This window comes from Elgaria multicarinata, chromosome 3, assembly GCF_023053635.1.
Source record: "Elgaria multicarinata webbii isolate HBS135686 ecotype San Diego chromosome 3, rElgMul1.1.pri, whole genome shotgun sequence".
Classification (NCBI taxonomy): domain Eukaryota; kingdom Metazoa; phylum Chordata; class Lepidosauria; order Squamata; family Anguidae; genus Elgaria; species Elgaria multicarinata.
Genome location: NC_086173.1, coordinates 54613422 through 54639655, shown reverse-complemented (window position 1 = coordinate 54639655; position 26234 = coordinate 54613422). Strand labels below are relative to the sequence as shown.

Below are 26234 nucleotides of genomic sequence, written 5' to 3'. Positions count from 1 at the left end.
CGGAGCCTTTTGCTCCATTGAATTGCATGCGAAAGAGCTGCCCTTTTAAATGTTCCAAAACTAAATAATATATTTACATTTCCCATACAAACTAACACCTGAGCTAGAAAGAGCATGAACTCCCAACTCTGCTCGTGGAAGAGAGTGACACGCATGCTGTTGTCCAATGAGAGATAGAGTCGTTTAAAATCCCGGATTTCTCCATTGATTTCTATGGGCAGCTCTCACTTCTGCCCGGGGGAAGGAAAGCAGCGGAACCCAGAAGTGCGCTTTGCATGTGAGTCTACCCTTTACAAATCTAAGACATGTACGTATTTATTTTTCGCGCGCGTGCTTCCGGCATGACCCGGATAAAAACTCCTGGGCTACGGCGGCCGTATAGGTTCATTCTCCGCTTAGTTGCGCGGTGGCTGTTCCTGCTTCTGTCGCGCCGTTTTTCTCGGTTGTTGGAACGGAGAGCCAAAGGCAACGAAGCGGCCCCTGGTGAAGCGATTCCTGAGTGGGGTTCGCAACAGCCCCTCCCGAAGGTGTTGGGGAAGGCACAACCCTCGGTGAGATCACGGTAGTCGCCCCCTTTGCTGCTGCTGCTACAAGCCCCAAATAAGCCACTGAGCTGGGGCCGCCCTGGGCACCCGTGGAGGGTGGAGTAGGAAAGGGCTCCAGTGCTCTTCCCTTTGGAGCGCCCCTAGTCAGTGCAGAGGCTTGGCCTAGCAGAGTCGCCGCCACACATCTGCCCATAAGGTCCCTACATTTCGCCCCCGTCCCTTGTGTTTGAGGTGGCTCCTCCAGGATCAGGCCTCCAGCACCTCAGGCTTGGAAATGAAACATTGGCCCCTCAGGTAAAATCAGCAAAGCACTGGTCTCAAGAGGCAGGCAGGCAGTTCTTTAGCCACAGAGATTACTTTGCTGGTTGCAGCAACTTTAGTGGGGTTTCCCTTATACCTGTGGTGAAGTTTGTCTTTATTTATTTTATTTGTAGCATTTATATCCTGCCTTTTTTCCTCCCAAGGAACCCAAGGCGGTGTACATAATCCTCCTCCTCTCCATTTTTATTGAGCAGTCCAAAGTCCTCCCCCCACAATGCTACCTGTCAAGGGGCACAATAGCAACAACCCCTGTTGGACCCCAGCAAAAAAGGATCCCAAGCTGCCTGATCCTAAGGACATCTCCAACCCATCCCTTTTGAAAGCCTTGGATGCAGTTGTAGCAGCTGGTAGATGTGGCTTGCTTGGTCCAGAAGGTATGGTAGCTGCGGCAGCTATTCCAGAACAGAATCTGGACAGCAGCAATGGAATGGTTTCTCAGCAACTCCAGAATATAATTCCACGTGTGATGAAAAAAAAGCCACGGATTGAGAAGCCCAGAACTGTGATAACTGTTGTACAGTCGACAATGGGTAAGTCAAATAAGGCAACCTCCAAAATGATAGGGCCACAGATGGGAAAGCACAGACCTTCCGCTTTCCATTTTCTGTGCTGCTGCATCTATCTCACACTTCTGTTGGGGAAATGGCAACAGGTGAGTAGAGATGGAAAAGCTCCCAATTAAGAGTTATTAATGTAAAGTGGTAACTGTGTCAAGTGTACTTTTATTTAGCAGGAAACCAAAGCCTTTGTCTCTAGTCTGTAGCCATTAACAAGGCAAACAAACATGTAATTAATTGTTGAATGGCAGAAACAGATGTTCCTGTATAAATCAACAATGCACATCACAAACACAAGTGAATGCTTTTGTTACTTTGTCTCAAGAAGAATGATTAAAGTTATAGAATACAGAAGAGATAGAAGTTTGGCTTTTAATAGAAACTAGGAAGCTAAGGGTTGAAGAAGGAATCTGATACAATGGTATGTAAAATAATGAGGTATTTAGAAAAAGCAATTACTGAATTGGTATTGGTACTGCATCATATGTGGTAAGTTTAAACATTGTTTCACATAGCAAGTCAGACAATGAATGCTAAGGGTAACCTTATGTTATTGAAAACTAGAAGTGAATCGTGGACCTTTAATGACCTTGGCCACTCAGTATCTAGTATGTGGCTCTGTCTACAAGTGATTCAGATGCTAGATTAATAATCCTGCAGTCCACACCTGCCAACCTGTTGGGGAATTCCATATTCCCCAGCCCTGAATATCCGGAGAGAATATTCAGGGCAGAATTGTCCAGAGGGTCCACAAGTGTTTCATATCAATGAAGGGACATGAGTATTCGGGCACCATAGGACTCCCAGTGTTCATCCACTTGCCTCCTATGAGCCTCTTCCACCTATTTCTGCTGCTGCCACGCTGCTGTTGCCAAGGAAGACCTGCCATCTCTCCCACCCAGTCCTCACCCAGCTTGCTGCTGGCCTTCAGCAACACTTCTGAGTCATGGCAAGCTGGATCCCTTCTCCAGCAGCAACACCTGAGCTGGGAGGACGCAGCCGGAACAGGAGAAGGAACAGCAGCTGTGCAGCCTGTGCCACCACTGCTAACTACCAGCACCAGTCCCAACACAACAACAGCAGAGGCTCCCTGCGTGATGTGTGCACTGGCAAGATCCTGGACCTGCTTCCAAAGGCAGGTTGGGAGTGGTAAGGCCACAGCACCATTCAAGTTCAGTTGCCATTGGAAGGGATTGGAGAATGGCTTTGGATCATCATGTGGCCCTGGATTGACCTGCAAAAGTAGGGAGCAGAGGTCCAGGCTGCACTGGTCAGTCAGTGTTCCCTGTTCCCCGGAGGGAGCAGCTTCCTATGTTCCTGTAATTAGCTATTCATTAGTATTGGAAAGCTTCCTATGTCATGGGGAGGTGGTATGTGTCACACTGATCTGGTTCACACAATCACTGTGAGTTAAACAAGTCACAGTGGCTTGTTTAAGCCTTGGTGTATGCTAGGCACCATTTGTGTAATCACACACCTAGGCATGGCTTGTTGTGCCATCTAAACCTGGGTGGCATGACTTGTTGGAGGAGAAAGCAACCCTCAAATAACCCAACAACAACCCATTTGAAGGTTGCTTCCCTGTAGTTGGTAAGAGCAGCAAAAAAGAGTGAGTGCAGCTCTAGGAGAGCCACTGGGATTGGGGATTTTTTTGCAGCAATGGCTGATGGGATACCATCAAGAGGACCAGGGGAGGAGTGAGGGCAAAGGAACTGTCAATCAAACATTGTGATGGATTTCACTGAACTCCTCAGTAGCCCACAGTCACACAACAGTGGAGTTAGAACATGCTGTGTGGGGAGTACCTCCTAAAAACTCAAACGTTGAGTGGAGTTTTCCCACGGCATTGAATAATGTGTTGTCTGACCTGAACCAGAATGCCACTAGCTTCAAGAAAGCCTTGGGTGAATTTTATCTTTTTATTCTGGTACTCCAAATATGGTACATACATGTTACTTCCTCACTGGCAAAATAGGTAGAATCAACTAGTCAATTGTCTGCATGTTGTTTAACTACTTAAAATGTTATTTAAAATCTAAAATCTTGATCTGAGGTTATACATTATTTTAATTAGAGAAATAATAGGCATAGGCTTGGCCTATTATGGTTCTCGAATTTCAAAGTTAAAATCCATGTAGGTAAATGTTAGCATAAGTTAGATGCGTGCTCTCCCCACTAGTTGAGCCAACTCATTTAGAGTGTTGTAGTTACAGTCCAGAAAAACTTAGTCGTTGATGCAGCTGGGGGCCTATGTATGCAGAAGTCTTGTGCACAGTTCGGGAGAGAATAGAGATCTAGTCTTGGTTTCTCTTCTGCCCAAACAGATGGCATTGGTGAAAAAGACACTGTGCATGAATTTTGACTAAAGCCAGTGACTTTTAGTTGATGGTGCTATATAAATAAATAATAATAATAATAATAATAACACTAGTATATGACTTGTCACCTGGATCTATTTGTTCATGCACCTTTTCTGAAATGCACTTTATTTATTACTATTTAGAGTATTTTTATCCCGCACCTCAGCCAAAGAGGCTCCCGGAGCGGCTTACAATTGATCAGTAAAGCAGACAGTCCCTGCCCTCAAGCTTACATTCTAAAAAAGACATGAAACACAAGGAAAAGGGAATGGGGAGGGAAGAGGGAGAAAATAAAAAGAAATTAAGGAGACTGCTCAGGCTGGTGGGAAGGCCCTGCTACCCCCTCTCATCTCCCAATGGAGGGGCAGAGCAACAGCTCTTTCTTCCCCACAGGGTCAAGATGACAGTTAGCCCTGGGGCGGGGGTCCAAGTGAAGCAGGCTCTGATGGTCTCTGCCTGCTCCTGTCTCCCTTGCTAGCAGGTCAAGATTGCATAGGCTAATGTGTGGGAGGCTGATGGATAGATGGCTGGTATAGTGACAGGTTAGTATACCTGTTCATCTTCCCTTCCAGCGGTATGATTCTGTGTTCTGTTTGAAAAAAGTTGATGTCCAAACAAAAACTTCCTTAGTTTTTGTTGTTGTTTATGACTTGGTTAAGATGTAGCTTTTGTGTTACAGGTTTTTTAAAGTTCTGTTCATTGCTATGTATTATTACATTCCTCTTTAGCTGTAATCCATTTAATAAAGAGAAACCAACTAATTATGGCCAAAAGTTCTTTCTGAAAGTAACCCTTTTCCTCTAGTGTTTTTGCTTATAACTCTTAGAAAACCGGGTTGCAGAAGGTGGATACAATTCACATGCCATGGATATCAATTTAATATTTGTGCACCCTTTATTTTCCTATGTGTTCTGAGCTTTGCAGCTAATGGAGCCGAAGCAAATCTGTCCATCAAGCTGCATTATGACAGTGGTGCAGTTTTGATGCTAGGAAAAAAAACCATCCAGCAAAGTTCACTATCCTACAAACACATGCCATTCAGGTGGCCATTTCCATACTGTTGGCTGTTTTTGCTTGATACAGAACTTACCACTCTTACTCCTGTGGTTGTTTATATCCTCTTTCCAATTCTGAATAGGACTGGTCTGATCGAAGAGGTAAGTTTGCAAATCAATGATGGTTCTTATCTTTCCTAATATGCTCATTTATCTTCAAACATTTTGTAGTTCTTTACATCCAGTTGTCAAAAGGTATTGTTTTGCAAACAGAGGGAGGTCACAGGCTTAAGTGTAGGGTTTCATTCATTTATTTATTTTTGAGAGAGCAGTATATATTTTCCGTTTGCCTGAATTTTGGTTTAAACAGGCTTCTTTTGGGATGGGATATACATAGAAATTTGTAGTAGCAAGATCTTGAGTTAAAGCTGCACAAGATCACTAAACAGGTATGCACACTGAATATAGATATACTCTTGATTTCCCCTTTATCGCCCATTTTAACAGTACAATCCTAAGCATACTTACTTGGAAGCAAGCCCCACATGCCCAGTGGTGCAGACTTCCTAGTAAGTGTGTTTAGGATTGCAGCCTAAAATGTCTATATTTTGGTCACACTGAAATTCTGGGATGGCAAGGAGATGGACATGCCAGTTGTCTCGAATACTGGTCTTTCTTCATGGGGAGAACCTGCCACAGGAAGCTAGTCCTGCGGAGACAGTTTGATGGGACTGATCTTAGGTGGGAGAAACAACTTTAGTGCATGCTCTTTACTACAACCGCACACACGCTGGACTCTGGTTGACAGGTGGATGAGCACAGATGTAGAGTTAACTCTTCTGTTGCCATCCTTGCCTGCCTGCCATCTAGCTTGCTGCTCCTAGGTGAAGGGGTAGTGGTGTTGAGGCTGGTTTTCCAAGCCTGCCCCTTGTTTTGTCTTGTGGCACTGGTGGCCAAGAGGAGGGAGGAGCCTTCTTTCATTTGCTCCTGGAAACTAGAGCACATTACTGGAGAAAGCAGCTCCTACTTGTCTGCCACCACCACCTTCCTGGCTGAGCTCTACTGCATCATTTCCCCACCCCACCTTGATTCAGTGGCATTTCCCCAGTCCATTGTATTAACAGGCTTCTAGCAATTTTAAACTCTGATGCATATTAGTGGAACCTGATTTCTTGAAAGTACAACCAGTTTGCTCTTTCTTGGTTTCTGGTCTTGAGAGAATGTTAATCAAAATTGTCTGGCGTATTAATGTTTTAAAAACATTTTAATTTAATACTGTTGGAAAGGAAGAATAGTGAAATTATATAGAATTCAAACTGATGGTGTTGAAATAATGTGGCATTTTACTTTTAGATACTGAATGCCTGCAACCTGCTCCAAAGGAAATCTGGATATGTGGCAATTCTGTGATCTTGGCATCAAAGGAAAGAGCCAAAAGTCATCCAGATGGATTGCAGTTAGGCATCTCCACTTCAAGGGCGTACGTGTATTGGCATGGGATTCAGGCAATGATGTGGCGGCAGCTCATGCCTCTTCTGCATGAAATCTATCATCTTCGATCCCCTCCATCCATTATAATAATTCATGTTGGGGAAGATGATCTGATGCCGGATAACATTTCACTCATTATCTCAATGAAAAATGACCTGGCCATTCTTAAAAGAGCATTCCCAGGTGCTATTATAGTTTGGTCTTCACTGTTGCCAAGACGTTTTTGGAAGAAAGGCCAGAAACCTGAACACATGGATGGAATGCAAAGGCTTGTTAACAAGAAAATGGTAGACTATTGTAATGAAATTGGTACACACTTTCTGTCGCATAACTTGATTACCTCTGATAAAACAGGCCTGTTCTTGCCTGATGTCAATGACCTATCTGATGCAGGAACTGATGTCTTCATAGCAGACCTGAAGAAGGTCTTAAGGTTCTATCAGATGTTTGGGTAGGTGGAAGAAACGTGTTGACAATATGTGCTAGTGGTTGTCAGGAAGGAAGGGCCTGCTGTTGCCTGAATAAGGGTGGAGATGGATTCCCTACTCACAGGACATTTAAAACTGTTGTTTATGCATATAAATGATATAGATTAATAGATGTGTTCCTATAACTATTTTCTGTAATGATGGGACCTTCTAATGATAAATGAGAGTAACTGATTCATCTTACCATCAGGAAGATTTCAAATGCCTGCTCTCATTGTTACTGAAATTGTTCTTTTGATTCCTTGGAGAGGTACTTTGTATATAAGATGCTGTAATGAAAAGAACTTATGAACCTGTGAAATGGACCCTGTACTTCTTGCTGCATAGTTTGTGTGCTGAGTACTAAAGCAGCACAGATTCCATGGTATTTGACTGTTGATTATCAGGAGCTCTAGCAGAAACATTTGAAACAGGTTTTCACATGTTAGCAAATTGTATGTGAAAGTATATGGGGGTGGGGGGAAACGACTGAGTATGATTAAAATATGTGTCTCTATATACAGGCCTTTCCATGTTGGATGTCGTCAAAGGCGATAGCTGTAGGGTTCCCAATTATTGTATATTTACATTTAAACTGATCCTTTGTTGTAATCAGCAAACTGTTTATTCCAAAAGGCCATTGATGGTTATGGGCTATTTGAGAGTGAGTAATTTGGGGATTGTAAATTGCAGTATTTCTCTGGCAGACTAGCACAATTGTCTACAAGAGGTCATTTGGAGCAGTAGCTGGCTATGATTCCCAACTGTTGTTTTCTAGTATGGTGGCACTTAGAAATTGTGCCTTATAGCAGCTTATTGCCTTTTGTACCAGTTTTGCTCTTTTGTCTCACTTTATTATTTGTAGTTCTGTTGTAAACCTGTCTGTTTAACTATTTTAAGGAAATTGGGTTATTTATTGTAAGTGCTTAATCTCCCTGAACATTGTATTTCTGGATAATAGCAGATGGAGAAAATCTGTCTTATGAAGGTACTGCCTCTCCTCATCCATAATTAATACAAATTACAGGCATTCCTGTTGGTCCATTAGAGAAAATCTAGAGGCAGAAGTAGCACAATGGGTTTATTAGGATTAGACAAGTATCACAAAGTAGTGAACTAGCTTTCATGTTTTACAGAACCTTTCCTCAGGCTAAATATTAAACATAAAAAGGGAGGGACGGGGAGAGAAGAAAAGATTTTGCTGGTAAGAGCATGGTGGAAGGACACAATGGAAGCCCTGTCTGTGATATATGGCAGTCTTAACATGGTGATTCATAAATCTCTTTCCCAGCTGATTTGGTTACTTTGTGCCAAGTGCAAATGATTTCAGGTTTCACCAAAACGTATTGGAACAACAAAATCAATGGCAGTTATTTGAATATGTTTTACATCCAAGTAACTTCTAGCTTTGATACTTTCAAGATCATTCCTTCTTTGTCCCGATATACTTTGGTGAACTGGAAATCATTTACACATGATATTAATAACCCAATCAGTGCAAAGTGCTGAGTTAACCTTATCATATAAGGCAGATTGGGCTATCATGTCCTTTAGCACCAACATCTCTCTTCTCTTTCCCTTCTTTTATTTAATATCCTTTCTGATGGGTAAGAATAATAATCAGCTACTTTTTTATGCCCTCTTTTCTCCATCACTATTTTATAAGTTATAATTTAGTCTAGAGGAGTCAGGATAATGTTGTTAATGTCTAACAACCAAAGAATTTACACATCAGTTTGTTAAGATTTAGCCTTAGCACGAGGATGATCCTATCTATGCAGAAGTCAGACATGGGTGGAGAAATACGTTTCATACATAGTTTCAATTAAGGGTTAAGTCTTAGCATTGTACAAGCCATGAGCTTGTATTTCAGACGATTGGAGTTTAGCAGACAGAGGCCACCACTCTTCCAGATGATTCTTTGGTAGTCATGGAATTATTCTACCCAGAAAGAGAAATGGCCTTAGATATGGCTACATGGAATTTTACTAACTATTTTAAAAACAAGATTAATGTAAATATGTAATTGTGTTGTAATAAAACTATAACTTTGACTTTGTGTGGTGCCTTCCAATGATGTACCTTTTGCAGAAAACTTTGTATGTTGAGTTGTTGCAACAACATTAGAGGTAAGTTGCTAGAAAAATGGCTACCTCTGCGTATGAAGACACAAATGTTTCCTCCCACTAGTGCTGTTAGATGTTGTGGCCACGATCTTAGGGGAGCATGGACTACTTATGAATATTTTCTTTTGAAAGAAGTTGAATAGAAATGGAAAAAGTTGGAAATGTTTGCAAAACCAAGGAACTGTTTTTATAAAATATGTATATACACACTTGAGTTCCGCAGTTGGTTTGTAATATCTTTGTTAAGTTCTTCTGCTCAGGGTGGAATGAGGCCCTTGCTAAAACTGTATAGATTTGGATGATTTTTGTATTTGCAAAATTGGTATATGCTGGATCACAGGAGGAAGCAAAAGGACATATAAAGTAAGACATCTAAAGAAGATTCTAACTGCATACACACTTGGAAGAATCAGGATTGCATACTGCAATGGACTGTATATTAATTCTGTAGCATCTTGCATGTAAAACTTATGTAGGGTGGAAGGTTGTATCCTGCAGACCCTGCTACTATTTTGTTTATGTATGTTAAAACAATTATCTGTCTTCCTTTGGAACTAAATTGCTGTTTCTAGTCTAAGTAGCTATCTGTCACTGTTAATTCTGTTAAAATTTTCAGCTTGTTTCTGTTATACATTGCCACAGTGTTTAAGCTGCATTATAAAAATACATTGTTACATGACGATTTCAGCTCTGTTCTGGAAATTGTTCATTTATCCACAAGCAATGGTGATGTCACTCCTGTATCAATAGGATTCTTCTCTTGATAAATGGAGAAATTAAGTTGCTTTATCTTAATTTTTATCTTGACTGACTGACCACCTTCTTGGGTATAGATTGCTACAACTGTCTTGCACAACAGCGTTCTGAATTAAACTCGGTCCTTTCTGTCCTCCAATTGAGTTGCTGGGTCTGCATATGCATTGAGTCTCTAAATATTTGTCAGTGAAGCCCCTACTCTTCTTGGATGATCTGGCTTTGAATGGGTGCAAAGCTTGTCGTGCCCACTGCTATATTATTATTATTATTATTATTATTATTATTATTATTATTATTATTATTTATTTATATAGCACCATCAATGTTCCCATTCCCTTTATTCCATGTATTCAGTACAGCTGCAGCAATGCAGGAAAAGTTTGATTTCTTTCAGTTTGGCATTATTATTTGCTCAGGAATACACATTTAGCATTTTTTTCCTTATGATCTTGTGAGCCACCTGAAAGTGCACTGTAGTCTACTGAATTAGTAATTACTGAATTAATTGATTAGACTGAATAAATGTGCATGTTCTGAAAATCTGTTGTGCTCTGGCTATTCCTATTTGTAGACAGAATTCTTTGGTGTGTGTATGCATGTATTCATACACACACACCAGTCATGGAATCTAAAGTGGAAGACCTATGCTTGTTGGGAGCAGGGGGTGGGGTTAATGCTTTTCCTCCCTGTAGTATTTCTATTGAAAATTGCACCTGATTTACTCTTCTTCCCATGAGGAAACCTATATTATTTTCACCTTTGCAAGGAAAAACAGTTTGTATGGGAAGCAATTTTCAGCAGCAATATTGCTGAAGGGGAAAATGTTAAAAGCCCCTTATGTACCACCCCCCTGTCTTGCCCTATTGTCTTGGGTGGGCAGATGTATCATAGCCATTACTCAGCATGACTTGCTAGCCAGTGAAAGCAATATACTCCCAGAAAAGGACCTTATTTCAAGTAACATTTCTCCCTTTTGTCAGAAAGTATGGTGTAATGTAAGCTCACTAAAGATGAGTGAGTCAGCCTGTGTGTATGTGCAAGATAAGTCAGTTTTAAGACTCCCCCTTACCTCTTTTTAAAACTTACTTTAATTTCTGTAAACAGCTAATGCAGCTATTCCCAACCTGGTCTCCAGATGTTTTGATAGCAACTCTCATCAGCCCCATTGGTCAAGGAAGATGGGAGCTGTAGTCGAAAACAACTGGAGGGCACCAGCTTGGGAAAGGCTGAGCTTGTCTGGGTGCAATCCTGTGCATGTTCAAACAAAAAAAGAGTCCTATAACTCCCAGTATTCACCAGCCAGTCATGCCGTCTGGGACTGTTAAGAGCTTTAGGACCATTTCTGCCTAAACATGTGTAGGATTGCATCCTGTATGGACTTATAAAACACACGTGCAAGTGTCACAACTATTTATACACAAAAGAAAAGCACTTCAAATGAGAAACATCTATGCCCTTTCTGGAGCAAATATATAATAGAGTTTCAGTGAAATGTGGAAAAGGACCATTTTGCTCCTTAAGTAGGAGAAGTAACTTAGTTGAGCCAACCTGAAACACTGTCATCTGCAACTATTTTGCACCCATCAAAAGTCCATTGTGACCAGCCCTCACAAAATGTCCTCTGTTCTATGGAATTGTTTGTTTTTTAAAAAACTGCCATCTGTACTGTCCTGATACCTCCAAGCCTCATGTAAATTTGTTGGCAGTTCAACATGTTTGATCTATCTAAAAGTGTTTCAGCAAAGGAACACAAGAATCCATAATAAGGGTTCCCTACAGTTGCCAGGACCGCTCCTCTTACCAGTAGGGATGCAGGACACTCTACAACCCATTCCAGATTAAAGGGGAAGCAATCTAGAAGATTGAAAAGATAACTGTGTGTTTCATGGTCAGGTTATTACTCAGTATTGATAGCTATTGCAATGATTTTGACATGGATATTTCTAGAATAAAGCATCTGTTTTTATTGCAGTGAGAAAAGTTGTGCACGTTTCATTGTTTGCGTCTATAAAAATTTACTTTTTCAGTCATGCTTGGCAAAGATGTGTACATATGATTTAAGTTAAGCTAAAGAAATATTCAGTCTGTCATAATACTGCCACATTCTGCAGCAATATGAGTCTTTGATTTTGACTAGGTTTATTAAGTCAATGCAGGGGAGTTCATGTTTAAATCTGTTCAATATTCCAGTCCTGAGCTTCCATTTTATTTGGGGGAGGGGGCACAAATTCAACACATATATTCAGTTGAATGGGTATAATCCTGGGAGGCAGCTTCATTGAACTCAGTGAGGCCTTTGAAATAGGCATGCTAGGCTGCAATCCTATGCAGAAGGAAGCTACTTGCAGATACTACTTCTGTGCCCTATACTTTCCTCTGCAACCCTTCAAATCTTCTCCAAACTGTTGGGAGACCCTCCAAAGAGAGGTGTGCAGGAAGAAGGAAAGGACCTGGAAGTCCTATTCCTCAAGGTTATCCTTCCTCCAGCAGAATGAGAATTCTGAATGAGAATTGTGAATTGGGACAAAGCCCCACTGAAACCAGTAGGACTTCCTCACATACAATGCTTGGGATTGCACAGCTATATCAACTCATGGTTTTGGAGGAAAGATTGCAATATGAGGATTTTCTGCTACTTCTGACTATTTCTGCTACTTCTGATTATTTCAAACAAACTGATTACCAAATATGTTGTTTTCAGCACTTAAAGATTTCTATAACAGTCCATTTTTAAGGGCTGACAAATGCTTTCTTATATTAATAGTTGACTGTGTTGGAGTTTGTGGTTATCTCACATGTTTGGAGCTTTCTCATATGGTGGGAATAAGTTGTTGCACTTCCCAAAATGCCAGGAATTAGTTCCTGGAAATCAAATGTAACACAAAAAAATCATGTATCATTGAATAAATGTGGTATATCCACCAACCATGAAAGGATAACAACCACCCTCATACAAACTTAATGTAAAACATGGGTGTGTGTGTGTGTGTGTGTATATATATATATATATATATATATAATCATAAAATATGCAAACTGGTCTGCCAATTCAATTTCCATGGCAGCTATCTATGACGAATCCATGAACTATTCTTGACCTAAAGAGACCTCAGTTTCAGTGGTACTGGAATATATCGACCTGCCCAGAGTATTTAAAAAATAGGTGCTGTCTCCTGTTTGTGTTTCAGCCAAACTGTTTCAGGTGTTTGTTTTTTTAAAAAATCATACATTTCTCAGTGACACCACTTGTATCCTATTGGTATTATGAAGATTAGAATAACTAAAATATTCTCTATATATTAATGATTTATATACTGAGTTGGGTTTATTAACCAGTGGTAATTTAATTCCTATAACTTAAATCTGTGGGAATAGAAAATAATTTCTTTGTTTATGCAAAGATAATAAAATTACATTGTAAGCAGTTGTTACTGTGTAGTTCCACATATGCGAAGTTTATTTATTTATTTATTGCTTGCATTTTTATACCACCCAATAGCCGAAGCTCTCTGGGCAGTTCACTGAAATCAAGTAGAAAAGAACTCGGGTAGCAAATACGAAATATTCCCAAGGACAAATTGATGGTCCACTAGATGGTGCTAGTACTAAATAAATGCTTTAAAGTTTCCTCATGGTTGTTTGTTCTTGCCAATTCTTGATAGATTTAGTAGATTTATATGACCACACTGATCAAAAATATTCCCTGGGCGGGTTAACAAAATAAAATATTAAACATCTAGAATAAGTTAATTAAAACAATGAAGCATTAATGCTGTGATAAAGTAATATTTATGCCTTAGCTCAGTTACTGTTTTCAGTAAGAATTAAAATGTTTTCTGTATGATGTATGCAGCCTTTCCTTGTTAGCAAATGGGGTTGTGACAGCTCACCTTTTTGACCCATCTAAATTTACTCCTTTTTTCCTTTGGTTCTTGCTTCTGCAACTTGTTTGGAGTTCACTATAATAAAACTAATCAATTGATATATTTTGACTATTTGTTTGGATTTGAAATATGTAGTATAGAGGATATTTTTTAAGGGAAGAGATTGGAATAGATAGCCTTTAGTCACAGAAAATGACTGGACCAAATCTATTATTATTATTATTATTATTATTATTATTATTATTATTATTATTATTATTATTTGCATTTTTATACTGCCCAATAGCCGAAGCTCCCTGGGCAGTTCATAGAAACCACCCAGTTAGTCTTTCCAGTTAGTCTTTATTCTTTGAATCTGGTAATTGATGGAGTGAGGCAGTAATCAAAAAGTACAATGTTTACATGGAAAGAACAAGTGGAGGTCGGCAACAAAATGTTACAGTGTACCCCCAGCTCCTAACGGGAAATCTGCTCAGGATTCCAGCCAGCCTGAAACAGCAGCAATGTAGCAATATTTAAGTCATGAGTGGAGGAAAAGATTTGAGGAGGCGGGATGGATAAATGACAGTATTTCCTCCACCCCATTCTCCTAAAACCTCCCCTCCAGAAACAACCTCATATATGATGAAAACAGGAGTGGGTGGGTGGGTGTGTTTTAACCTCACAGCTTGCAATCCCCCAGTTTTAATCCTTTGTCCAGGATGCCATAAGCAGTTACTTGTTTAAGCAGACCAATCCCCTTCTCACTGACCCCTTCTCACTGACCCCTCATTAGTCCTGGAAGGCAATAAGCATAGGTCCTTGCTGGGGCATTTTTGTTGGGTTATTGTGCCAGAACTTTTCTCTCTCTGGAACTCTGTTTGTGCTCAGAAACAAACACACATCACGCAGGTCTTACACAGCAGAGCTGGTTTATTTCCTTCAGGCTTCTGTGCAGTTCAATTCAGATCAGTTCAGATCAGCACACTGAGGCATACACAGAGAGCAGTGATCAGTAAGCAGTGATCAGTAAGCAGTGATCAGTTCCATTTTACACAAGTGAGAAACTATATACACATCTTACACAATTCTTATCTACATTACATACAGCTGTGATGAGGCTAACTTAGAATCTTGGCAAGGTTCCCAGAACAGCCTCTATCTCAAGGTAATTGCCCACAGATAGTCTTTCTCTGTTTAACCCTGAGATAGCCATACACACACAATTTTAATGACTAAGCAAGTATTTCTTTTCATATACTTAACATTTGTTTTCTTGTAAAGTTCCACCTGTCCTTTCTCATTTTGTTTTACTTTGAATACCCATTTACAGGTAATGGCTTTTACGACCTTCAGGTAAAGGTACTAGCTCCCACGTTTCATTTTTTTCCATTGCTCTGATTTCCTCTGACATTGCTTCATGCCAGCCCTGAGCTTCTGTAGGTTCCATTTCCTGAATTTCCTCAAATGAAGTAGGTTCATAGGCTATTAAGTAAAGCTCTATGAGAAACCTGTTTGCTTTGGTATTCATCTGAGTAACGAATTGGAGCTTTGCGTTCCCTTTCTGATCGTCTTGGCATAGTTACAGGCATAGTTTCCTCCTCTACAGTTTCTTCCCCCTCCCTCTCTTGCTGAGATTGTTCAGGAATTTCTTCTGTTTCTACAGCTTTCTGTTCTACAGGCAAACTTACATACTGTTTTGTTTCCTGCATTTGTTCATGAAAAACTACATCTCTGCTCACAATTACACTTTTGTGATATGGAGACCACAAACGATAGCCTTTTGTTTGTGTATCATATCCCAACAGTTTACATTCCAAACCTCTCTGAGCTAGTTTTCCTGGTCTGTTTTCTTTCTGAATATGAGCAAAACATTTACTTCCAAAAACCCTTACATGTGACACTCTAGGTTTTCTTTTGTAAAACATTTCATATGGGGTTTTTTCATGTACAGAGTGGTAAAGCCTGTTTAACAAATAATTTGAGGTGGACAAAGCTTCTGCCCAGAACAGATTAGACAATCCTGACTCTTTCAATAGAGCTCTTAACATGTTCTGCAAGGTTCTGTTTTTCCTTTCTACAACTCCATTTTGAAATGGTGAATATGGAGCAGTAAGGTCATGTTGTATACCCTCATCACTGAGGAATTTTTTAAATTGGTTGCTGAGAAATTCACCTCCCCGGTCCGTTCTTAGATTAGCTATAGGTTCTTTAAATCTATTTTTACTCCACTTAACAAAGGCTTTAAACTTTCCAAAAGTTTCACTCTTCTGTTTTAACACATACACAAATCCAAATCTACTGTAATCATCAACAATAGACAAGAAAAATCTGTTTCCTCCTTGACTTGTCTCAAAAGGACCTGCAAGATCTGCATGAATTAATTCAAAAAATTTTTTTGTTGTTCTCTCACTATGTTTTGGAATGTTTGACTTATGACACTTGGTTTCACTGCATACATTACATTCTACATAGTTAGAACATGGTTTGATTTTCACCCCTTCACACAATTCTGGAATCTTAGAAATTGTTTTATAGTTAGCGTGACCAAACCTTTTATGAGTTAAATGGATGCACTCTTGGTGTGGTTTGCAATTGGCTATTGTTTTTGTTGTGACTTTGCTGGCTACAACTTCATTTTCTGTACAAGTATTAATCACATACAAAGATTCTTTCATTATTCCCTGCACACACACCTTGTTCCCTGTTTTATAGTACAATTTTCTTCAGTAAAACAAACCTCATACCCCATTTCTGTTAACTGAAACACACTTAGAAGGTTTGTTTCTAATTCTGGTACATATAAAACACTTTGTAGTTCAACTCCCAGACAATCAAAATATACATTACCCACACCACAAATCTGGATTTTTGTTCCATTTGCAAGGGTAACACACTTTTGCTTTGAAGTAGAAGTTTCCAAGGTTACAAATGAAAGTTTGTCTTTTGCCATACTTATTAAAGCCCCAGAGTCCAAAAACCAAGGATTCATTGTTTCTTTGACTCTTGCTAGAAGACACTTCTTTGTTGATTCAGCTTCATTCATGTTGTTTTCTTCTCTCCACTTTGCTGTCGACTGCTTTTTCTTCTTCTTGTTGCAATCCCGCCTTAAGTGTTCTGTGGAACCACAATTAAAGCATTTCCTTGCCTTTAATGCAGCCACCACGTCAGAAGATTTATGGCTTTGTTGAAATTCAGCCACAGGAAGTTTAAGGCTCTGTTGTTTTGAAGCTTGTCTTCTTTCATAGGTTTCCAGTAGTTTTCCAGCTACATACTCAAGGGTTAAATTTTTCTCCTCTTGACTTTCCATCATGGTGACAACCGCGTCGTACGATGAATCAAGACTTGACAAAATCACATAGACTTGGTGTATAGTTGTAAACTCCATCCCTCGTGCCCTGAGTTGATTGAAGATTTCTCTCATGCTTTTCAAATGGTTTGACATAGACTCCCCTGGTTTCAGCTTCATTCCATACAGCTTCCGGGTTAGAATTATTTTACTGCCCGCTGTTTCTCTTTGATATACAGCTTGTAGCGCATTCCAGCACTCTTTTGATGTATTCAAAAACTGAATGAAGGAAATTTGAGAGTCTTCCACAGCTAATGCAATAACTGCCATTGCTTTTGCATCGTCCTTAAACCATTTAGCATTCTGTGGATCTGCTCTATCTGGTGGATCCTCTGTGACTACATACCACAGTTCAGCCTGAATCAGATACATTTGCATTTTGTAAGACCATAATGCATAGCTAGAGTCATTCAGCTTTTCTAACAATTGATGCAAACCAGACATATTAGCTCCTGCCATTCCCTCTGCTTTAGGAATTGGTATCTCACCGTCCTCCTGCTCAGAGTCCTCCTCAGAGTCAGCCGACTGAGATTTTTCCTCACTTTGCAGCACTGGCTTTAGCTTGATGTCTTCCTTCATCAACAGTTTTCTGTTTTAGCAGACTCCTGGTTCTGATACTGCACTGTTCCCATCAAGTTCTGGTTCTTCTGCCTGGATTAGGCTGGCGTAGGCTGGTCTAGGCTAGACTGGGCCCATAACCTTTGTTGGGTTATTGTGCCAGAACTTTTCTCTCTCTGGAACTCTGTTTGTGCTCAGAAACAAACACACATCACGCAGGTCTTACACAGCAGAGCTGGTTTATTTCCTTCAGGCTTCTGTGCAGTTCAATTCAGATCAGTTCAGATCAGCACACTGAGGCATACACAGAGAGCAGTGATCAGTGATCAGAGAGCAGTGATCAGTTCCATTTTACACAAGTGAGAAACTATATACACATCTTACACAATTCTTATCTACATTACATACAGCTGTGATGAGGCTAACTTAGAATCTTGGCAAGGTTCCCAGAACAGCCTCTATCTCAAGGTAATTGCCCACAGATAGTCTTTCTCTGTTTAACCCTGAGATAGCCATACACACACAATTTTAATGACTAAGCAAGTATTTCTTTTCATATACTTAACAATTTTTGTTTTCAGATTTGCATATTATATTCTTTTAATATACATACTTAGTCCAATGAGTATGCAGAAACCTCTACCTTATTTTTGGGTGGGTCCACCTTGCTTCCACGTTGAATAGTTAGAGGGATCACACAAATTTGGTATTCCAAGTAAACAATGTTGAAATGTATGCGAGCCCCTAACATGACTGCTCCTGTTCAGCCTGAAACAGGAGATGTATAGCACTATTTGGTGCTTAGAGAGAAGATGGTTGGGGGAGGGGAGAGAGAGAGAAAGGTTCTCCCATTTTCACTCCTCAAATCATCCTGTGCTAAAAGGCTTAAGTTCAGGGCTGGCTACCATCTTGAAGCTGAGTACTTTACAGCCTTCCTTTGGGTGGTTCTGCAGTCACAGGCACAGTGGGCCTGGGAAAGGGCCTCCTTAGTGGTGGCACCGGAGCATGAGGAGGAGAATGTTCAACAGTTGGCACATGGCCACTGAGAAGAGCATTTCCCTGGTCAGCTCCCGCAATATATGTGATGGCAGAAGCACCCAGAGGAGGGCCTTCAAAGATGATCTCCTTACATGGGTAGACTAATATGGAGATGGGCAATCCCTTAGGTAAACTGGTCACACTTGCTCTCTTTTTTCAAGGCGCCGTTTCTGTTCTGGGGACATCATGCCTTACCACCAAACTTTTTAAAGCAATGTTATAATGCCGTGCAATGCATATTGTTCCCTGAGCTAGTATGTCAATTGCTGTTGGCAATTCTGTATGGAATGTAGTTACACAAGTCTTACCTTCAACTTCTTCACACAGCATATAGTTAAGTTATGGAATTAGCTACCACACGATGTAGTGGGGTTGTACTCCCTCTGAAGGAGCGGTTTCATAGTTTTGGGGTGCTCCTCGATTCATCCTTGTCGCTGGTGGTGTGGAGTGCCCATTACCAACTTCTGTTGGTATGCCAACTATGCTCTTTCCTGGATAAGGATAGGCCAACCACAGTGATCCATGCACTGACAACTTCACGATTAGACTATTGCAATGTGCTCTATCTGGGGCTGCCCTTGTGCATGGTTCAGAAGCTGCACCTAGTGAAGAATGCAGCAGCTAGGGTGCTCACTGGGACACCTAGTTCTGCACATATAACACCTGTGTTAAAAGAACTGCACTAGCTGCCTGTTAGCTACCGAGCCACAAATAAGGTTATGCTATTGTCATACAAAGCACTAAACAACTTGGGACCAGGATACCTAGCAGACTGCCTTATACTTATCCAGATCTACAGAGGAGGTCTTCCTGATCATTCCAAAACAAATTAACTGTTGCCCAGATGGCGGGCTTTATAGCGGCACCCACAATCTAGAAAACCCTCCCTCATGTAGTTCCGAAAATGAGACATAATTTAGACACCTCCTGAAACATATTTGTCCAACCAAGCTTTCCCTGGGCTGTAGGGAAGTTAATTTTGCTGCTCCTTTTTATTGCTCCTTGATTTTTTAAATTTAGTTTTACTGTTGATAGAAGTGTTTTAATGCTATATTTTAATGTGTTTTAATATTGTATTTTAATACTGTGAACCGCTGAGAAATTTTACTTTACTCAGTGGTATATAAATGTCACAAATAAATAAAAATAATGATGGACTCCAACATAAATGGCTTTAAAGGAGGATTAGACAAACTCATGGAGGATAAGACTATCAATGGCTACTAGTCATTGGAGGCAGTATGCCTCTGCATACCTGTTGCTGGGGACTGTGGGTGGGAGGGTGCTGTTGCTGTTATGTCCTGACTTTGGGCCTCTTGGGGGCATCTGGTTGATTACTGTGAGAAACTAATGCTGGATTAGATGAGCCTTTGGTCTGATTCCGCACAGCTCTTCTCACGTTCTTAGGAGGGAAGGGGCTTTGTGTGCCATCAAATGGACTTTCCCCATAACAATTTTTTTGTTGTTAGTGATCACACAATGGTAGAGCACCTGATTTGTGTGCAGAAGTTCCCTGGTTCAATCCCTTGCTTGAAACTCTGGAGAGCTGCTGCCAGTCAGTGTTTGACGATACTGGGCTGGATGGACCTGTGGTCTGACTCGCTATAAAGCAGTGTCCCTATCAGCTTTTCCTGTCATAATGCAAAGTATTCTGAGGTTGCTTGTTCTTGAATGGGTAACTAAGACCCATTAGCTTTACAAAAGACCTGTCTCTCTTGGAGATGAAGCTTTCTAGAGGTGGTTTGTTGACATGGACCAATACAGCTGCCTATATTTTTGAACTGTTGTTGGAGACGTGGCTGTTGGGACTGTCATGATGAGTACCTGCACTTTGAAATTTACCACTTCACTCCTGCTGCAGCATTGGAAGCAGTGTGCCTCTCAATACCAGTTGTTGTGGAACACAAGTGGAAGGGGGATGCCCATAGGCAGCTGGTGGGCCAATGAGGGAAACGGATGTTGGAGTAGATTGGTCTTTGGTTTTGTCCAGCATGGGTCTTATTTTCTATTCTTAGGTGCTTAATGCCAATACTTGGATTATACAGAATCTAGAATCGTGCAGTACAGGGTCCCATAGCACAACTTTTTGTAAACTTTATTCTTCTCAAATCACAACTCCCAAATGTGCAGTCATGAACTTCCCTTATCTGTCAGGATCTTGAGTAGCACTTTCCTGTTCTCCCAAGCCACATTTGTTTTGGCCTTCAAGAAGTAGGCCATGTTCGCCATATTTAGAACTGACATTTTCCTCCAGTGATTGTTTCATTGTTTTATTTCCCAGTACTATCTCCAAACTGCTCATGCCAATAGAATCCCATTGACTTCAAGATTATTAAAAGCAGCCAGGGAAGGTTTAAAGACTTGGACATCAGAGGTAGTAAATATTTCTTTGTGGGAGAGTGTGGACCCAGTGGCTCTTAAAGAAGCAGCAGTGAGACCCTTGCTAAGAAATCTAACTTAGATCCTCTGAATTTGGACAACAGCTGTCCACTCTCTAATTTTCCCTTTTTGGAGCAAGACGGTGAAGAGGGTGCTGGTCCAAGTGGATCAAAGACCGGATGGTGGGAGTGTAACTCTTTCATTACTTCTCACACATTGACCATAGTATCCTTCTGTCCTGTCTGTCCAAACTGGGCTTCGAAGACATAGGCCTTTGCTAGACCAGCGTATATCCCAGGCTGATACCTGGGATCACCCTTGTGCGTCCAGATGATGCACAGGGGATCCAGAGCTCAGGCAGGGATCAACCCTGCCTGGCCCCGGGATATAGCCTACCCCTTTGGGCCCGCTTTTTCCTGCGGTCTCGGACTGTGTGGCCCATTTTCGCAACTTTTCCCAGCTCCGTGCGAGAAAAGCCATGGAGCCAGGAGCCACGCATAGGGCACAGCACTCCCCAGGAGCACTGCGCCCATCGGGGGCAGGGTGGGGGGATCGGGGAAACCCTTTTTTTTTAAAAAAAAAAAAGCCTGTACTTTGGCGCACAAGTGTTCGTGCGCTTCGTTCCTTTAAAAAAAATGGCGGACACAACGGGTCTCTCCTTGAGCTCGTCGTGCCTGACGTGTAGACTAGGGTGACATCCCATGATACTTGCATCGCGGGCTCTCCCCTCCTCCATCACAGACTTTCCGATATGTCTAGCAAAGGCCGTAGTCAGTGACTCCACTCCTTCGACAGACATTCCCAGAAAGCAGTGTTGGGTGAGTTCTGTCCCACTCCTTGGCTTCTGGCTTGTGGGGCACCTCTGGTTTCCATCTTATCCCCTGTTCTTGGGCTATATGAAGAGGTTATTCTGTGGTTTGGGCTATGTTGCCATCAATATGCTGATGACACACAGCTCTACCTTTCTTTCCCATTTACAGATCCCAGGGAATCTGGATGGATGCTGGAGAACAAACTGAAACTGAATCCAGCTAAGATGTATTAATCTGGTTCTGGGTGGTGTTTCACTCCCTCTGAAGGGCCTGGTGTGCAGCTTGGAGTTGTTCGTGGACCTCTCATTGGCTGCAGAAGCATAGGTAGTAGCTGTGCCTTCTACCAGATCAGGCTTGTAGCCCTATCTGGTATAGCAGGACCTGCTCTCAGTTCCCCATGCTCTAGTTATTTCCACACTGGATGTCTACAATACAGTTTACATGGGGTAGCCTCTGAAGACTGCACCAAACTCTATTCATGCAAAATGCGGCTGCCTGGGTGCTTAATAGGGAGGCAGAAAATCTGAACATGTGACACCACTTTTGTGCCATTTCTGCTGGCTAACAGTGCATTTCCAGGCCTAATAGAAGGTGCTGGTATTAATCTTCAAGTCCCTAAGCGGTTTGAAACCATGTTATCTTAAAAGATCACCTGCCCCCATGATCTAAGATCTATGTCAGAGATCCTACTCGTCTGCTTACTGGTGAAGTTGGGGCTTTGTCAGTTGTGACCCTGCCCTTGTGGAACTCACTTCCACTTGCTTGGCCTCCCTTAAGGGAATTACATGATCTAAAGCATTTTTTTTCATGTGTCTTGTTCAGCTGTGTCCACTTTATCTCTGATTTTCTGTTTCTGTGTGTGTGTGTGTGTGTGTGTGTGTGTGTGTGCGTGTGTGTCTTTTGCTTTCGGAGGGCATGGCCCTGAAACCGGCCCCAGAGAATGAACAGCTGTTCATTCCAGGAAGAACACCTAACCTAACAAAGGACTGAGTTTGCTTTTTTTCCCCTCCTCCTTCTCAAACCCTTTTCCTTTTGTGTTACATTGTTTAGATTATAAGCCTATAAGGCCTGTCTTATTTATCTTTGTAAGTCTTGTAGGCTGAAAATGGAGTAAAAATGCTGTAAACAGATTAAAAAATTAAAAAATACTGCTCAGGAGCAAGTGATTTAAGAATTCTAAGTTGTCTCATTTATTTTTGTCAGCTGCGCAGGTGATGGATTGGGAGGGCGGTAAGTATTTGCCCCTCTGTGTCTGCTGTTTATCCATCTCCCAGTCTGCTGTTACCAGCCACTCATCTTTCAGCAATAAAAGATGCAAAAATTGTTCCGCGTCCCAGGGTGACTCCATTTTGAGCCTTAATACAAAGACAGCCTTTCACTTGAGGTAGAAATATGCAAACCTTTGGCAGAGACCAAGTTGCAAGTTCACACACTAATTTTGCCCACTATCATCCCACCATCCACTCCACTGCAACCCTATTTCCTGATACCCTCTTTGCCCATCATCCCATGCCTCTTGGGCGGCTGTACGGGCACCCAAACACACACACACACACCTTTCTGACTTGATATGTGCAGTTCAGGAAGTTGGGCAGTGCTTTTCTGCAGAACCTGGAAATCTTTGGCAAACATTTGTTTCTTTAGGACTCCACCCTTCACTAACAATGTGTACATAGAGTCGTGCAAAATTTGTTAAAGCAACATTACTGAAAAAGAAATCCACAATAAAACACTTATCCAGGCATTAAAACCAGCGCATTCCTGGTTAAGCAAATATGCTTCAACATGTTCCAGCTGCTGCAGTTGCTGGGATCACCCAAATCCTGTAACTTGCCATTTCTTCCTGGAAATAGAAGCCATTGGGAGAGAAAGGGTGGGCTGTTCAAGGAAAGGAGGGAAATGCAGCTTTTGAGGCACAAGCAGGCTTCCTCCTCCTCCGCTGAAGCCCATTTGCTTTGGGGGTTAATTAGTTTAACTGCTGGACCTCACCATTTCTGCATCATTTTTAATGACTCTGTTCAGACGACACGCTAAACCACAGTGATTAAGCATTTTGAGCTAAGCATTATGGCTTAGTGTGTTATGCGAACTAACCATGGTGGCTACATAACCATGGTTTAAACATGCTCACAAACCATTTGCTGCTAAAGGGTAGTGGCCTAACCATGGCTTAGCGTGTTGTCCAAATAGGCCCAATGTGTGCAAAGTGCTTATATCTGCAGCATAAAGAGTCTGTAGCTGGGTTGCATCCATTCCCATTCATCGTCTGTACAGCTTGATCATAGTTTAGGAACTGCAAATGGTGCACAAAAAGTGGAAACACTTTGTGTCGATGGGTTTTTATTGTGAGGTGTTATTCATAATACAATAAGCAAAAAGAGGGCATTGCTGTGCCACTCTCATGAGAGCAGATGTGTGTCTCAACAAGATGAAGTCAGTACTGCCTTTAAGCTGGGGAGAGACAAGGGTTTCTGGAGAAAGCAAAGAATAATGTCACCAGCCACAACCCCCATTTTCTGCCCCTTTAAGAGAAACTATCTGGATGCAGAAACTCTCAATGTTATTATCTCAGACAGCCTTCCACAACTGGAGCACTCCAGATGTATTGGACCGCATTTCCCAGCAGTCCAACACATCTGGAGGGCACCCGGTTGAGGAAGTCTGATCTAGGAGATAGAAAATCAAAGTTTCCCACTTGGTCTGTCAGGAAAAGTCAATAGGAGATTGGTCTCATTCACACCTTGCGCTGGGTAGCCAGTAGTAATGTCTTTGTACATAGCAAAACACAATCTCGCCACTTTCCCAGTGTGAGCTGCCGGATTTTGAAATACTGAATGGCATATACTATTTTGTTGTGTGATAAAACACCTGCCTGTTCTTTCCCCCCTCATGTGGGATGAAATCCCCCTGAGGCAGGCTGCTTCCATCACAAAGCACATGCCTGGTGAGAGGTAGTTGTGTGTGTATATGTGTGTGCATTCAGTTCCCAGCAGAAGGAACAAGTGGCAGTGGTGGTAGCAAAAGGACAGGCAAACAAACAAGGAAAAGAAAGCAGCTAGCATGGCCATGTGTCCTATTTTATGCAGGACAGTCCTCTATTTGAAGACCTGTCAGAGGGCTGAAGGGCTGTGCACGCCAAGTCCAGTTTGAACATCAAGAGCCATAAGGTGGGAGAGCTGGGCCTTGAAGTTGCCCATCAACAGGTCATCCAACACGTGCTCAGTCTTCACCACGGTGTTGAGATGTGTTACCTTCCTGTTTGCAAATTTTATGCAAGTCTGTGCTTTCTTTTGTCCTCGGTTGTGTGGTTTTTGGTGATGCATAAGTGGCCACGGCAGAATGGAGTTAAAGTCCTTTGCCTACGCCTCAGGAGAAGAAACGTGCACAGGAGGAAATAGATGAGATTCATACTGAGGAAGGGAGTGGTGGTGACTATCATTTACCTCCAGACTACCAGCTTCCTATGTGCTCTGATATCTTGCCAACATGGTTTTGTTGAATGCTTTGGATGACATAAGAAGCTGCAGTGGGGCTGTGAATGTCAACCTGGGGCCTGGAGGCACCAAACTGATGGTGCCCGCAGGCAACTCTGCTTCCTGCTTAGTCCCATCCCTTTACTTTCAGCTGGTTAAACCTCTGGTCGCAAACACACTCTTTAATCTCACTCACCCACACCACCCACTGGAAGTGTAGCATTTTCACTGTCCGCCAGCACTTCTTCACATCATGAATTAGAGCTGGCTGGGGCAGTGCTGGTGTTATTGTTGCAAACAGTCCTGTGTGTCTCAGTAAATACTGTTCATGCTACTAAAGTTGCAACCCTGTGTGCACGTGCTTGGAAACAAGCCGCATTGAATTCAGTGTGATGCTTTTCTCAATAAACACGCGTATAGGATCAGGCTGGAACACACTGGCCTGGTTCACATGACACGAAGGTGACTAATATGCCACTGTGGCTTGTTAACCACCCCCGTGCGTGCTGACTCATTTTCCTAATGACCCTTGCTGGGTGCAGCTTGTTGTGATGTCCAAACCTCACCCAGTAAGAGTGGGATGTTGGTTTGGTTATCCAACCACATAGAACCCATGACCTGTTTTAGGGTTGTGGAGTGGTTTGTGGACCACCCCAGCAAGCCACACTCACTGGATTCAGATAACACGAGAAGCCATGGCAGGGGATGAGGGCAGGAATTGGCAACCTGCCATCTGCAGAAGCTGCAATCCACCATAGTTTAAATAAGCCACAGTAGGCTGCAGTAATCATGTGGACAAGGTCTCTCCTAGTCTCAACTTGAGGCTCCGAGTGCTTCCAAACGAGGCTTTTATGCTGTCACCCTGCCTTGTTCACAGAATTTTAGAGGAGTTCCACATGTCATCATCTTCCATTTTTCATCCCCCTGTGTTTTCACACTGCTTGCTTCAGAATAGCTGCCCAACGCCTTTGTATAGGTAGCAATAGGAGCCTGTCTGACAGTATACCGCAGACTACAGAGGCCTATACTATAATTTATTGGATAATCTTTGTGCTATTGTAACAATTTGCCTACCTATAAGAATTATAAACATGTAAAAAACTCTGTATTTGAAGGATAAGGAAGGTTTATTTAAGCTACTTTC

General features: G+C 41.8%; 1 protein-coding gene across 2 annotated transcripts; it reads left to right on the top strand.

Annotated features, from left to right (window-relative positions):
- The first annotated feature begins 414 nt into the window (after positions 1–414).
- Positions 415–21873, top strand: LOC134394696 (uncharacterized). 2 transcript variants are annotated; one of them, XM_063120352.1, is made up of 3 exons: positions 415–551; positions 1010–1396; positions 21786–21873. In XM_063120352.1, exons 2-3 carry the CDS (start codon positions 1081–1083, stop codon positions 21848–21850), a joined length of 381 nt encoding a protein of 126 aa, XP_062976422.1. In that variant the 5' UTR covers positions 415–551; positions 1010–1080; the 3' UTR covers positions 21851–21873. The 2 variants fall into 2 exon arrangements, with proteins under 2 accessions (XP_062976422.1, XP_062976420.1); XM_063120350.1 differs by lacking the exon at positions 21786–21873 and adding an exon at positions 6132–9651.
- The last annotated feature ends 4361 nt before the right edge of the window (positions 21874–26234 follow it).

Bases quoted from the DNA above. Each gene is read 5' to 3' on its own strand.
- LOC134394696 (XM_063120350.1), top strand. From the start codon at position 1,081: ATGCTACCTGTCAAGGGGCACAATAGCAACAACCCCTGTTGGACCCCA. The intron at 1,397-6,131 runs GTAAGTCAAATA...TTTTACTTTTAG, and splicing joins TGTTGTACAGTCGACAATGG to ATACTGAATGCCTGCAACCT.